General features: G+C 41.0%; 2 protein-coding genes across 5 annotated transcripts; one reads left to right on the top strand and one right to left on the bottom strand.

The window, feature by feature from the left end:
- Positions 1 to 681: 681 nt before the first annotated feature.
- Positions 682 to 7171, top strand: LOC125024037 (kelch domain-containing protein 1). 3 transcript variants are annotated; one of them, XM_047611684.1, is made up of 14 exons: positions 682 to 823; positions 1133 to 1246; positions 2323 to 2393; positions 2521 to 2638; positions 3056 to 3168; positions 3617 to 3704; positions 4424 to 4507; positions 4641 to 4721; positions 4829 to 4887; positions 5001 to 5110; positions 5324 to 5396; positions 5489 to 5573; positions 5793 to 5845; positions 6754 to 7171. In XM_047611684.1, exons 2-14 carry the CDS (start codon positions 1139 to 1141, stop codon positions 6896 to 6898), a joined length of 1188 nt encoding a protein of 395 aa, XP_047467640.1. In that variant the 5' UTR covers positions 682 to 823; positions 1133 to 1138; the 3' UTR covers positions 6899 to 7171. The 3 variants fall into 3 exon arrangements, with proteins under 3 accessions (XP_047467640.1, XP_047467639.1, XP_047467641.1); XM_047611683.1 differs by having other exon boundaries at positions 683 to 823; positions 1087 to 1246; XM_047611685.1 differs by having other exon boundaries at positions 692 to 823; positions 1130 to 1246.
- LOC125024039 lies at positions 6077 to 9591 on the bottom strand. Of its 2 annotated transcripts, none has more exons than XM_047611686.1 (3): positions 8736 to 9591; positions 8501 to 8568; positions 6077 to 8138 (listed from the first exon to the last, which is right to left on the bottom strand). In XM_047611686.1, exons 1-3 carry the CDS (start codon positions 9243 to 9245, stop codon positions 8036 to 8038), a joined length of 681 nt encoding a protein of 226 aa, XP_047467642.1. In that variant the 5' UTR covers positions 9246 to 9591; the 3' UTR covers positions 6077 to 8035. The 2 variants fall into 2 exon arrangements, with proteins under 2 accessions (XP_047467642.1, XP_047467643.1); XM_047611687.1 differs by having other exon boundaries at positions 8501 to 8556; positions 8736 to 9587.
- Between the last annotated feature and the right edge of the window lie 3953 nt (positions 9592 to 13544).

Consider the following 13544-nt stretch of genomic DNA (forward strand, 5'->3'; position numbering starts at 1 on the left):
AGATGTGCACCCCAGGGAACTTGGAGCTGTTGACTCTCTCTATGGCTGCAGCGTCGATGGTCAGCGGGGAGCTCTCCTGAAGTCATTTCCTGTAGAATACCCAAAACTGCACAAATCCTGAACTTGAAAACTAATTAATCGGAGTACTATTTTATTTTGATATATGAGGACTCTGATGTCTGTCTGCCAGGCTTTTACTTCAGCTGTCTTTGTGCTATTCTGCTTTTAGTTTTGCCTTCAGCATATTCATTCATACACAAATACATGCTCAGTCAAACTGAGGTCAGGTGACTGACCCAGCCATTGATATGGTGCAGTGTAAACATAAGTATAAAGGTCTTGGAGTAACGCTAAAGTCTGTAACATAAAAATCCCATCGCATAATACGCCTTTACAAATCAAAGTATAACAAGGACATTCACAGTGTACAGTAACATAATAACATATCCGTACACAAGCATCTCGGCTAGTTGAACAGAATAGATCTGATGATGTAATCCAGTGATTGTATTTATATAAATATGGTTTAGTTAAATCACTTCAAAATCAGCGACAACGACAATTTTGGTCCACGTGGCTCTCCTTACTACCTCCCAGGAGCGAGCAAAACATTTCGTGCACGAGCTTTGTTATATTTCAGGGGGCGGGGCCAAAACCAAAGGGAACAGGACACAACCGGAAGTTGCATCTTATTTTGTGACAGTGTTTACACAGCAGATCCGTGAGTAGATTTCAGCGAAGCTTTTCTTGCTCTTTTTTTTTTTTTTTTAATTTTCACAACATGAGATTAAAATCCGCGACAACCAAAAGTGTACTGTAGCCCGTGAGTATGTTTAAAATTATTTTTCTTTAAATTTTCGTTTTAAATGTTCGGTAACCCTGTCTTCAACGTCAGCCTTTAGAATACAAACAGCTGCACATTTTATACAAAGAAGCATTTATTTTTATTTTATTTTATCTTGAACCGATGCTAACACACGCGTTTGTTTCAATGTTCTGCTCACAGTCATGAATTACCTCCCCTATTATGACAGTGTGACAGCAGCTGAGTGCGTCTGAGACATTTTTAGACACTTTTCTTTTTAGGTTTCGTATTTTGGGTTCAAAGCTCAGGCTTTACTATTTAAAGCAGACAGCCATGGATTCCGCCTTTGAGAGGCACCGCTCGGAGCTGGTGGCACGGGAGAGGAGCGGACACACGGCTGTGGTGGAAGGAAACCTGCTATACGTGTGGGGCGGATACATGGTGAGAAAACAGACCCCGTTTTACCTGTTTCCATGTTGCTATCTATTTCCATGCACAGTGGGAAATGGTGCATCTTAATGACTAAGACTAATGCATTTATTTATATATATTTATACATTTTATAAAGCAGCTATAACACAATGGCCAGTCACTGATCACGTGAATAACACTGGTTATTTCATTCATCATGGTACCTGTGCTAGTGAGTGGGATATGTTAGGCAGCGAGGTGAACATTTCCTCCTCAGAGTTGATCTGAAAGAAGCAGGAAAAATGATCGACAGGACGATTTGAGCTAAATTTAGACAGCTGGGTCAGAGCATCTCCAAAGCTGCATGTCCCGTGGGCTGTCTGCAGTGGTCAGTGTACAAACTGGTTCAAAGACATCAGAATGATGAACTAGCAACAGGGTCAGGGCTGGGGTTGGGATGGAAAGACTGGAACTTGTGGTTTGATGGGAGAGATGAGCTATTTTAGATGAAAAAAAAAAAAAAAGTTAATGCTCGATCTGATTTGGGTGAGGCTGCATAGCTGCAGACAAGTCTGTGTGTCCATGCTGACCCCTTTCCGTAATTCAGTGGATCATGGAGAAAGGGTCGGGAACCTGGTCTAATGAATCATGTTTTCTCTTACATCATGTGAATGGTCAGGTGCCATGGTGGTGTGCTTGGTGTGTAACAATGTTCTGGTGGTGGTATATGTCAAAGCAACATCCTCACGTCATAGTTGGTGGCTTTCATACACATATTTGTGGTGTGCCAGGTTCTTGACAAATCTCATGCGAAATCACATGACATCACCTTTGACATATTTAGGTGTAATTATAGTAATGCGATTTCAAAATATGCAAAACATAGGCAATGACAGCGGAATATAGCTGGGAGGTGGATCCTGGCTCGGAGAGCTTTGCATGAAATGCTTGCAGAATAAACCAGTTTACTTGCGTTGCTTTGTAATTACTATTGTTATTTTTGATTTGATATTAACGATATAATGACATTTTAATGATGGACTTAAGGGTTTCTGCAGCCCGTGCTTACTTGTTCCGTTGTAATAAACACGTTTTATTCTCTACAGTCAGTTGCTGATGATGAAGTCTTCCTACCCAATGAGGAAATCTGGGTATATGATTTAGAGGCAGGTGTATGGTGAGGTCACTAAATTAATTTCAAATGAGTTGTGCCTGATGTTCTGTCTGTCGTATCTCCGTCATAAAATGTGTTATGACATAGGTGAATTCGATTTTCTGACTTTCTTTCATGCCTTTTCTTGAAGGGAGGTGTTTCACACAGCAGGAGAAGTCCCTCCCTCCTTGTCTGGGACCTGCAGTTGCTCTCTGAATGGACACATGTACATATTTGGAGGCTGTGATGATAACGGACAGACCAATCAGGTGAGGCTGAGATCAGAGGAAACTTATTGCTCCTTGATTGCTCAAATCATGGTTCACATCACATAAAGTAGTGTTTTGCTTTTTTGACAATTTGTAATCCCTCATGTATCACAAACAGAAATCTGATAATGACCGACAAATTTAAGAGATGTTTTTTTAATCTTCTGTGATTATTAAACAGCCTTGAAGGTGACTTATGGGTTTTATATTACATAGTTATTCATTCAATCTTACCAAATTTATATTGTATGTCCTCAATTCCTTTCTTATTATGTTTAATGAGGAAGTAAGTAAGGACATACATGCGATTTAAAAAAAAAAATTATTGACGTATTGTGTGCATGCTTGTTTAGTTGTCTGCAGTCTTTAGTGCTACAACAAAGCATGAAGAGTTAATCAGTTTTTGACTTCCAACAGCTCTACTGTGTTGACCTGACAGACGGTAAATACATGTGGAAGAAGATCATACAGGAGTTTGGTTCTTCTCCGTCCCCTCGAGACAAGTTGTCCTGCTGGGTTTACGATGGAAAGTAAGTGCTATCAGTTCTATTTAGTATTTAAACAGAACGCAAGTCACTACAGACAAGTTGTGGCTTTAACTTTATGAATATATTTTACAAACGCTGATATCAAACGTTGTCAAGAAGCTTCACGGGGCCAGTTAAGATGTGCTATGATTTAAGGTTTTTATCTTTTCTCCATGACTTTTCAGAAGTCTTGCAGGTCAAAAAGCTGTGTAAAACTGACAGCGTGTTGTCACTAGTTGTCGTCATTTGCACCCAATTCGGGCTGGATGTGCTCAGTAGTCACGTTTTTTTGAGCAACTAGTGATTTTGTTGAGTAAAAATATGTAAACACAACCAAGTGAAATGGTTAAAAAATATATGTTAAATGAGAAATAATGGCTGCCTTTTTTGGAATACATAATGTGTGTTTGCATGATTTTAATTGTGATCATTTTTGTTTCATATAACACAGGATCATCTACTTTGGAGGATATGGTCACAAACTACTGACTGAAGTTGACAGCAGGAACAGAAGCTTCATCATAGATGAAACTTCATGGGTACCAATTTTACTGACTATCAATCTCTTGTTCTTTGTTTTCAACTGTGTTTGTTTAGGATTTTGCGATTTAGAAATTTGTTGTTGGTATAATTCTGATATTGTTGCTACTAACCAAAAGCACTCTTCACTGCCGCCTGTGACCATGCCCCCCTGAGTAGCAAAACACAGTGAAATGTATCAGTAAATACAAAGAGACTGGGGAAAATGTGGATTATCAGATAAAATTAAGAACAATTGGACTCGACAATGATCCGTATGAACTAGTATGGGTTTGGAAAATGGACTAACCTCAGTTTCAGTTAGTTTAAGTTAGTTTTAGGTCATTTCAGTTATGATAAACGTAGCTTTACTGAGAAGTAATGTTAACTTAAGGTATGACTTGACAAAAAATATAGCATAAATTAATATTACCTGTCACTAAATGTGAATCACAACACCAGGTTTCAGTGCCTGGATTCCAGTTGTTCTTCTTAATGCAGCGATCCATTAACTTCTCTTTTCTCTGGCAGATTTTTTTTTCTAATTAATTTTACAATTTAGACGCTATAAAAACCTATGATTCAAACTAATGCGGCTAATCTTCATGCTCAACTGTCACTTTTTGCCACGGAGACTTCGCTGGCTGTGACGTCACGTCTGTGGAAAACGGGCATGTCCCGTTAGAATAAAGTAGAGGTCAGTCTCTTTGCCAATGTTCAGATGTCTTGTTATTTTCAGGTAGAAGACGTCTTTTGGGGATGGAACAGTGAGGTTCATATATTTGACCCCACGCAAAACAGCTGGAGTGAACCACACACTCACGTAAGTCACGAGTTGGAGTTCTGCTTTTATATACTGAATGTAAGATACGGAATTAGGTAACATTTAGAGACGATGTTCTACTGGAAATTTTTCTAAATTCATAGACACATTTTTAAAACGTTTTGGCCTCTAGGGTCGTGCTCCTGCCCCGAGGGCTGCCCACGCCAGCGCCACCCTCGGACATAGAGGTTACATCTGTGGAGGCAGAGTCATGGTGAGGCCATACGTTACGTGGTTTTCAGTGCCACTCTAACGTCACTGTGCATTATCTCATTCGTGTAAGATGACCAAGCGTTGCTTGTGCGCTTTTCTTAAATGCAGGAAACCAGGATGAGTGACATTCATTGTCTAGACCTTGAATCATGGACGTGGTCCACAATGTACGTAACCACATGGTGTTGTGGGCCAATTCAGAATGTACCTTGTGCTAAAAAATTATCAATAATCTGGAAAGACTGTTAGTTACTAATAATACATTAAATATGTTTTCTAGAGTCCCGTTGTCTACCTCTCCAGTGGGCAGATCATGGCATACACTCACAGCGGTATCAGACACCACCTTGTTCCTGTTTGGAGGTCTCAGCGTAGACTGCAAACCAATGAGTAAGAAAATCTACCTTTTTCTTTAGTTTTATCTTACTTGTTCCATTGCTTCCATGTCCTTTAATGGTAAAAACATGTCTTTGTTCAGACAATTGGAGTGATAATCTTCAAAGTACACATTTAGGTGTTAGAGTTACTACACTTTATGGGAAGTGTATAAAAAATAGAGCTTATTCTACTAGATGATAATACTAATACCACCTTTAAAAACAGGTGATGGGTGGTTGTTTGACGTTGAAACGAAGAAATGGAGAGAATTTGAGCATCCCTTCAAGAATAAGCCAAGGTAACAACCCGATTGTGGTTTATTTTACTCCGTGCAAGAGTTATTGTAACTCGTGAATACATTTTAGATTGTGTCCGTTTCCCTGTCTAAAGGTTGTGGCACACAGCGTGTCCAGGCAAAGACTCTGATGTGATCGTGTTTGGAGGAAGCTGTGACTACATCCTCCTTGTTGACACTGTGAGTATCACAAAACCATCACAGACGCTGAAAAACTAAATTCATTTAGATTTTACGGACGTTTTCACGCTGCATACAATAAATTTATTGTATGTTATGTATGGACTACTATAACCTGCATAGTTACTGTTTATGATAGAACCTGCTATGTGATGAACATCTGCACCTGCACAATTGAAAACTCAGAATGGACCTAAACAAAGCTTTTTTTCCCCCCAGGGTCACTGCAATGATGCACTTGTTTTCCAGACACAACCATATCCTCTGTTTAGGTAAATTTCTATATTATAATCACCTTTAAAACTTTTTTTTTCTTGTCAAACGCGTATGGAGTTTTCATTAAAGGTGGTAAGGTTGCAGATTGCAACCAATTCAATACTCATTCAATTATTTCTTAAGTGCGTAGGACTGTCGCCACCACTTGAAAAACTTAAATAGCGATGATTTATAACAAAGAACTGGTTGAAGATGACCCACATGCAGGACACATGGGGAGACGGGAGTATGAAGCCAAAATTATTTTAATGAAAATAATAATAAAAATACATTTTATTTGTATAGCGCCTTTCAAAACTCAAAGTCACAAAACAGAACACATTAAATAAACAATGAATGAAGTAAGAGAACAGTAAAATTGAACATTGTGAAGTGGCTAAACGTTAAAAGCAATCTTAAAGAGGTGATTTTTTTAAAAGGGATTTGAAGGTGTTGGGGTCAGACCACATATTTGTGAACCAAAGAAGCTGGAAAAACAGGTAAGGCCAAAACAATAACTTGGGAACTACTAGGAACTGAACAGTGAGACGAACAGGATAACATCACAGAACAGACAACTTCACAGAGAATGAAGAGAGAGGCAGGGCTATATATACACACACATGGGCCGAGGGGTTAATGAGACACAGTGAACCCAATCAGGGGAGAAGCATGCAGACAAAAGACACCAGGCAAGGCCTCATGGTGGACTTCATGGAAGAAAAAAAAAATAAGAACAATGTGAACACTATGATTTCATTAACACTGGACCTTTAAGCAATGATGGCTGCATAACATGTACTGTCATTTCCAGAGCTGCAGATATTAATATTAGTTTCACCTGTACTCATTCTGCTCTGACACGTTAAAATATCTGCTGATCAAATGTATTTAAAATGAATGACTTTTTTTGTCTCCCCACCAGGATTTGCGAGGATTACATTGCCAAGAATGTGAGGAACTACGAGATGCTCAGAAATCAGCTTCCTCTGCTGCCTTCCAAGCTGCTGAAGGCGGTACAGAGGAGGGTTTCTTTCTACAGGCCTTCAAAGAAGCAGACTGTTAGTTAAAGAGCATCTCAAATGCTAATATTAACAATGCCATAGACACATTTTTAAAAGCTGTCAAAGTACTGTACTCCTATCAGTGTGAACATCGCACTCAGCACACTGGGCTCCGGACTCTTTTATTTTTTAAATATATTATGCAAGATGTTTGTAAAAAAAACGTGTCATATTTTATTGTTTATCAGTCGCACATTTTATTTTGTACAGTCTGTCGAAAACTCTACACTTGTCCCTGTGATGAATGCAACAATTAAATGAGTGAAGAACTCGTGAAAATATGTTTTATTTGCCTTACAAAACGCAAACCTTCTATCCATCGCTGACGGTTTGTTCACACGTGCTCAAATGACAACTTAAACGTTGCGGCTTGTGCTCGTGCGTACAAGTGCTGTGTGCCACCACTAAGTGGCAGCAGGCTTTTATGTTTAACGCAGCTGGGTCAAACATAGCCTCACAAAAAGTCTCTCTGGCGCTGCGCATTCCTCCTTCACATGGGTGGAGAAGTGCCAGAGCTGTGGTCAGGAAGGAAACCTTGAATAAACATTCCCTGCGTCTTTTCAAGGTTGCCACGTATGAAAACCTTCAGCCCAGTGTAATGTACTGAACACACAGAGGTGGGAAGGTGTCCGTCTTCCCATGCGGCATGTACCTCCTGTGCTGAAATGCTGCTATCCATCTGTGTTCTGCCGTTTACAGATTAACAGACAAGTTAAAACGATGTAAGTAATGGGTAACAAATAAGTAGGTGCGTGCTCAGCGGGGGTCCGCCAGGACTGAAAGGATGACAGTGACACCCTACCGCTGCCTGAGTCAGGTTAGCAGCCTGGGTTCGGCGTGAGGAGATCCTCCTGGCATGAGTTCAAGCTGTGTTTTACAATTCTGCAATTACACTGCCTCATGATGTTAAATAAGACTTGTCTAAATGCAATGGCTGGGAGTGACTCGAGTTGCTTCTCAAGTTTAACTTTATCTGGACGACCCTGCACAAAAAAAAAAACAAACGCACATCCTTCCCTTGACTCAGGAAATTTGTCAATTCAAACCCTGGCTCCTTTCTTTCTAAAATGTCTTCTGCAAACGGTATCACATGAACACAGCTTGAAAGGGCAGCAGCTTTGCTGCAGTATTCTCAGCTGGTGGTCAACTAAAGTCTCTCTCAATGGTGTCCATCAGCTCCTCCTCTGATCCATCGTACAGGATGACTGGCATGGTGACAGGGGAGCTCTGGCTGCTGCCAATGGCCCTGGGGAGATTGGAGAAAAATGTCAACAAGAATATACATGCGACACAACATACTTTAATTTTAAGTCATTCCACTCAGAGCAACATCTAACGATCAGCTGGTCAATAGAGGTACTTGCTTAAGGCAAGCTCTGGATATACCAATGTTTTTTCACAGTCGTGTTTCTCACCTCTGACAAAGCTGTAACAACAGACACTTGTTTGTTTCGGCCCTGCTTGCAGCCATCTGACACAAATCTGATCTGCTCTGACAATAAAGGGGGTCGGTATTTCGATCCTTTTAAGGCGAATTTGATCTGGCCCTCCTCGCTTTTTACTCCACTGAGCTCGGAGATCAATTATTTATCGGAGTTGGCTACTTACGATTGTTTATCTGATGTGGGGACAGCTTCCAACAAAGCCTCTCTTCTCAGAAGGCCCTGCGAGGAGAACTGACATTACCCAGAAAGGAAAGAACGGACACCGTGTATTTTCTTCAGCTTTGAGACAAATTCAGACTCATTGTTACTTCAACATCATTCTGTTGGTCAATCTTTAAAAAAAACAGTGAAATGATCTACTCGGTCCTAGAATATTTAGGAAATAGAATGAATCTTACATTGTGCTGACTGGGGCAGGCAGGTGTGTGTTTTTTAAAGTGTGTGAAGGCAGACTGACTCCTCTTGTTTACATCTCTTGTCACACCGTGTGAGACACGTGTCTCCTCTGCTCTTCCTGACGCTGTTAGCCGAGGAACAGATCTGAGGTCGTCCTCAGCGTCCTCCTGGCTGAAATGACAGAGACCGTATGTTTTGGACCTGATGAAAGTCTTCCTCGGAGGATTTTTCTTCACGGAGGATCTCTCTCGGTCATCATAATCTGCCAGAACCGTGTCCAGTTCAGCATCAATATCATCGTCCTCTCCAGAGAAGTCTGAGTCGTGTCCTTCGCTGTGGCAGTCCGGTTGCGCGCGGTTACGCGCGTTGCGCAAAACTGTGTGGATTTTGTGAGGCTTGAATGAACTGCTGTCCTGCTTGGGTGAGGTGACACCGGTCCCTGTTTTGGACTCATTCACCTCGTTGAGACACGCAGGTGCGACTTTCTTCCCTCGGCTTGTACCTGTCCCCATGTCCGTGCGTCCGGCTGCTCTGAAAACCTAAAGTCCCATTTCCAAAGTCCCCTTCAGGCACATCAGGCTTCCAGAGTTGAATATTAACCAACAAAGTCTTGATCCTTGGCAGTGTTTAAGGTCAGTTTTCAATTAGGTTTACGATCGGATGACGGCTCTTTGGCAAAAAGTCAGTCCTCAAGGCCAGTCCTCTTCAAAATGTTCGCAGACGCACTGCTTAAATCAAATTACGCGTCTACAGAGCAGACTTTAGTCAGACTCGCAGTCTGTAAACTTTCGAGTAACTCCACATCAGGATGAGAAACAGTGTATCCCTTACATAACACAGTTTGGCTCAGGACCCCAGAGAGAAAACTCCGCCTTCTTGTAGGGGGGAACCAGCACACTTGACGTCTCTCTCAGTCCTTCTGGACAAATAACTTACACCTTTACTTTAGGACATTTGACTGCATTTTCTCACTGGCTCAAGAGTAGAAATGGAAAAAAAGACAACTCTTATATATTTTGACTGAGAATGAGGATACATTATGGGTGTACAAAGGGACAATGAGTTTGATTCATGTGTATCACATCAGCAACATGACCAGCTTATTGCCCTTCTGTGTACAGCTAATGGATTTTATTGAGGTAAGTGAGGTCAAGGCTGAGTGAGTTCCTGTCAACCAGATGCGGGAGGCCCCCCCAGTGACTGATTAAGACTCAAGCACTGGGCCACGAGAGAGGGGCATTCCTTTCCAACAGCTTGGGCTTCCCAGAGATTCCTCAATAAGCTTTTGTTTGGTCCACTTGCACATACAAAAGACACAGCGGGAGCACCTCAACGCCAGAGCTGTACAACAAGAACCCAGAGCCCACCGAGTTAAAAAAGAAAAAGAAAAAAAAGTTGTTTGCTATCTTTCATTAAGTGGCTCTTTCTCTCTCTTTCTTTTCACGCTTGTGTGTGCGGATGTGAGTGCGTGCCAGACAGCTGTGCAACCTGTTCCCTCTGGAGGATGACCAAGTCAAAGACACCTGTTGTTCAAGCAACTGGTATTTTCCAAACTGTTAATGTGACGGAAAAAAAAAAAAAAAAAAAAAAAATTAACATGCAAGTTCTCACCAGTAACATTCCTGTTTGATTTTCAGAGAACTTGCATAACACGATAGATTTTAAGGTGAAACTAATAAATTATAAAAGAACTATGTAGAAAAAGAGATATTTTGCAGACTACTCTCAGTTGCAGTGACTTTTCTACATCAAGATCTTCATAAAAGAGACTATGGTATCCTGATCATGTCGGTGACAACCACGCCTCCTCCATTTTGGTGATGCTATCCAAAAAAAGAGATAATTATGTTTTTGTTCAATCATTACTCCTTTGTAAAGAGCTTTTTCCTCCCAAAGTCCAAAATGCCATTAAAATCTACTTAACTTAAAGTGGAAATTCTGTTTGTAGATTGTAACCAAAAGGAAGAACGAGCTTTCATTCTGGCCTTACGTCTTGTTTGTGTTGTTTTCAACCCCCAGTTTCTGTTACTTTCTGCTTACGCCAGTGTATCATTAAAGGCATCAGGCGGCCACATCTGGAGAAAAATTCAACAGCTTCCAGACGAGGGGGAGGAACTGCTGCAAGATGGTGGCCACAGCCCAGCTCGCTACATATTTGTGGTTCCTCTGACTTTCCCTGGATTCTGTAACTCTTCCACCACGGAAGGAGCCTTGAAACACTGGGAACAGTTCTGCATCTCCCCGTTTCCTCAGACCCTGATCAGACTGTGCTGTGTTCTGCTTTCCTTGCCACAGTGCTGCCTTCCCAGCGGCAGGATAGCGTGTGTACGAAACTTTAATTATTATGAGTCAACAGCTCCGTGTGAGGGGCAACAAACAAAGCTATTGTTGTCACGTGTCTGTAAAAAAACAAATGTCTATATGTCTGTAATAGACAAATCTCTAGAGAGCGTTTAACGAGCCAGCTTCCCGCTGATAGGCATTCCAGTGAAACTGTGTGGGCCTCTTACCCCCGCAGGTAGACAAACATGAACATGACAGGGTCAAGAAGATCTACACACCAACATATAAAAAGGTGCTGTATTATTAACTCAGAGAGTCTTTTTGTAGCTTTAATAATTTATGATGCGGCGCTGTTACACTAGGTAAAATTGCTGTGATCTGATCTGAAAACAGTTGTGACTCATCAGACAATGGACACGATCCTTCTGGGGATGTTTTTAGTGGGAGCCTTTGGGTCCTGTGGGTTGAGGGGAGGGCCCTCCGTGGATTAGGCTTGTTCGTCTGTGCGTCCCACAGCTACTTGGTCAGTTTGAGATTGATTTGGAGGCCAGGTCAACACATTCTGCTGTTTTTTTTGGTTCTTAAGTTGTTCCTAAACTAGTTTTTGTAAGCACGCCTGTGTACGACTACTATCAAGCAGCGTCATTGCCATGCGGTGGGGGTGCCTGGTTTGCCTGGTCTAGGTGGGTGCTACATGTCTTAGTTACATCCACATGAATACCAGGTCCAGAAAGTTTACCAGCGAAGCATTGAATTGTCAATGTTATGTGCTTCTCCTGTCAGTGGTTTTAATGTTGTGGCTGATCGGTGTGTATTTTTTAGTAACTTCTATGTTTGTTAAAGAGGAAGAAAGTATTTACACGAAGAGTTTCTCAAAGATGAGAAAGCAAAGCGGGCTCCTTTGCAGTCAGATAAAAGCTCCACTGAGACTCCACAGAGACGTAATCAACTGAACAGATGAGCCGAGCTGAGACAGAAGCATATTGTAACTCTGACAGGGTGACATAAGGTTGTCAGGGCAACGCCCAGCGCGGCCCAGAGGAGCTGAACTGTAGTCAAAGAACGAAGGGGGCATTCGTATTTATCTTTGAGCTATCCTTCTCAATCTGCTAGATCACCCAACGTAAAGTGAGCCGTTTGCTTTTGTGTGTCGACGTTTAAAGTACGTCACAGGAGACGGAGCTGTGACCTCTGTGAGAAGTTCGATGGGAAACTTCTTTTTTTTTTTCCAGTTTTGTCTGAAAACCTTTTGTTCCCACACACTGATGACGGCCGAAAAATATTTCTTTGAAAGGGTGCTGCAAGAGGGTGGGGTCCGATAATGAAATGTTGATACTTCCGATGCCAGGTCTTTATTGCTCTAATATCGATTCACAAAATAAAAATATTGATACTGTCATTCAAAGTAATGTAGGAATATAATGGAAAGTAAACTAGTGAGTTGTGGCAACACAACAAACCTTGTGTACGTGTGGACACGCAGGCGGTGACATGTACGCGTGTACATGTGTATGTTATTATTATTTATGTCTATGGACGTAGCAATTGCGGGTTGCGGATCGAATATTAATACTTCCAATACTGGGTCTTTACACTTTAAAACTGTTCAAATCACAATATCGAGGCGCTGTAGGAACACAGTGAAAAGTAACTAAACTACTGAGCTGTGGCAACACAACAAACCTTGTGAAACACCTCAGGTTTAACCACAACACAAAATATGAGGCATTTATGATGGTGAGGACAGAAGAGGAGAGCGCAGTGTCTGAATTAAGATACAAGTTTTCATTTTATAGTGGTTCTTAATAGTTAAACAGTCATTTGTTTTAATGGTCTTATTATTTAACTTCTTTTTTCAGTGTTCGAAACAGCATTTTCACGTATTTGTTACATGTCTTCTGTTTGTTTTTTCTTTTATAGTTAAAGTAGAGTAAATTACTCTGATGTCTTGCATTCTTTATGCAGCTATGATCTGAAATATGCTACTTTTTTATTTATTTATTTTTTTAAGGAAATGAGTGTTATCGAACGTCACTGCTGATTTCCGTAAAGCTGACCACCCAACACATGAGTGTTAAGATATAACCAGCAGATGGAGCCGGCATTCAAGAAAAGGAAATAACACAGCTTCATGTAGGCGTTTTCTATAAATACACTATACAATAGAGGTACCCCTGTACACGGAAACAGCAACTCTTCCTGTAACAACTGTTATGATGTTGCACAAATGAAGTATATTTTCTTTACTGTCAACAGTTATGTCACAGAAAAAATATGTTAAAGACTTTCTAGTCAGTGTTGACTTGACTTGGTGAAAGCAATGGACACATTCACACATTAATAACCTAAAAGGAAGCGTGTTTGATCACAAAAAGCTGCTGAGGAATGGACAATTAGCACGTGAAAAAACTGTGACGGCCACTGAAGCCAACGTCACAATTACGGTGCAACGCTTAAACAAAAAGAACAGTCTCACTTAGCAGTAAAACACTATTATTAAGATGAATCATAGCCACTATAGCCAAAAG

This window comes from Mugil cephalus, chromosome 17, assembly GCF_022458985.1.
Source record: "Mugil cephalus isolate CIBA_MC_2020 chromosome 17, CIBA_Mcephalus_1.1, whole genome shotgun sequence".
In the NCBI taxonomy this organism is placed as follows: domain Eukaryota; kingdom Metazoa; phylum Chordata; class Actinopteri; order Mugiliformes; family Mugilidae; genus Mugil; species Mugil cephalus.

What these genes read in the sequence shown, in the direction of transcription:
- LOC125024037 (XM_047611684.1), top strand. Translation starts at nt 1,139, where the DNA reads ATGGATTCCGCCTTTGAGAGGCACCGCTCGGAGCTGGTGGCACGGGAG. An exon ending in TGCTGGGTTTACGATGGAAA is followed by an intron (nt 3,169 to 3,616) that starts GTAAGTGCTATC and finishes CATATAACACAG; the next exon opens with GATCATCTACTTTGGAGGAT. An exon ending in CAACCATATCCTCTGTTTAG is followed by an intron (nt 5,846 to 6,753) that starts GTAAATTTCTAT and finishes TCTCCCCACCAG; the next exon opens with GATTTGCGAGGATTACATTG.
- LOC125024039 (XM_047611686.1), bottom strand. Translation starts at nt 9,245, where the DNA reads ATGGGGACAGGTACAAGCCGAGGGAAGAAAGTCGCACCTGCGTGTCTC. An exon ending in CCTGCCCCAGTCAGCACAAT is followed by an intron (nt 8,569 to 8,735) that starts GTAAGATTCATT and finishes GGGTAATGTCAG; the next exon opens with TTCTCCTCGCAGGGCCTTCT. An exon ending in CCCACATCAGATAAACAATC is followed by an intron (nt 8,139 to 8,500) that starts GTAAGTAGCCAA and finishes CAATCTCCCCAG; the next exon opens with GGCCATTGGCAGCAGCCAGA.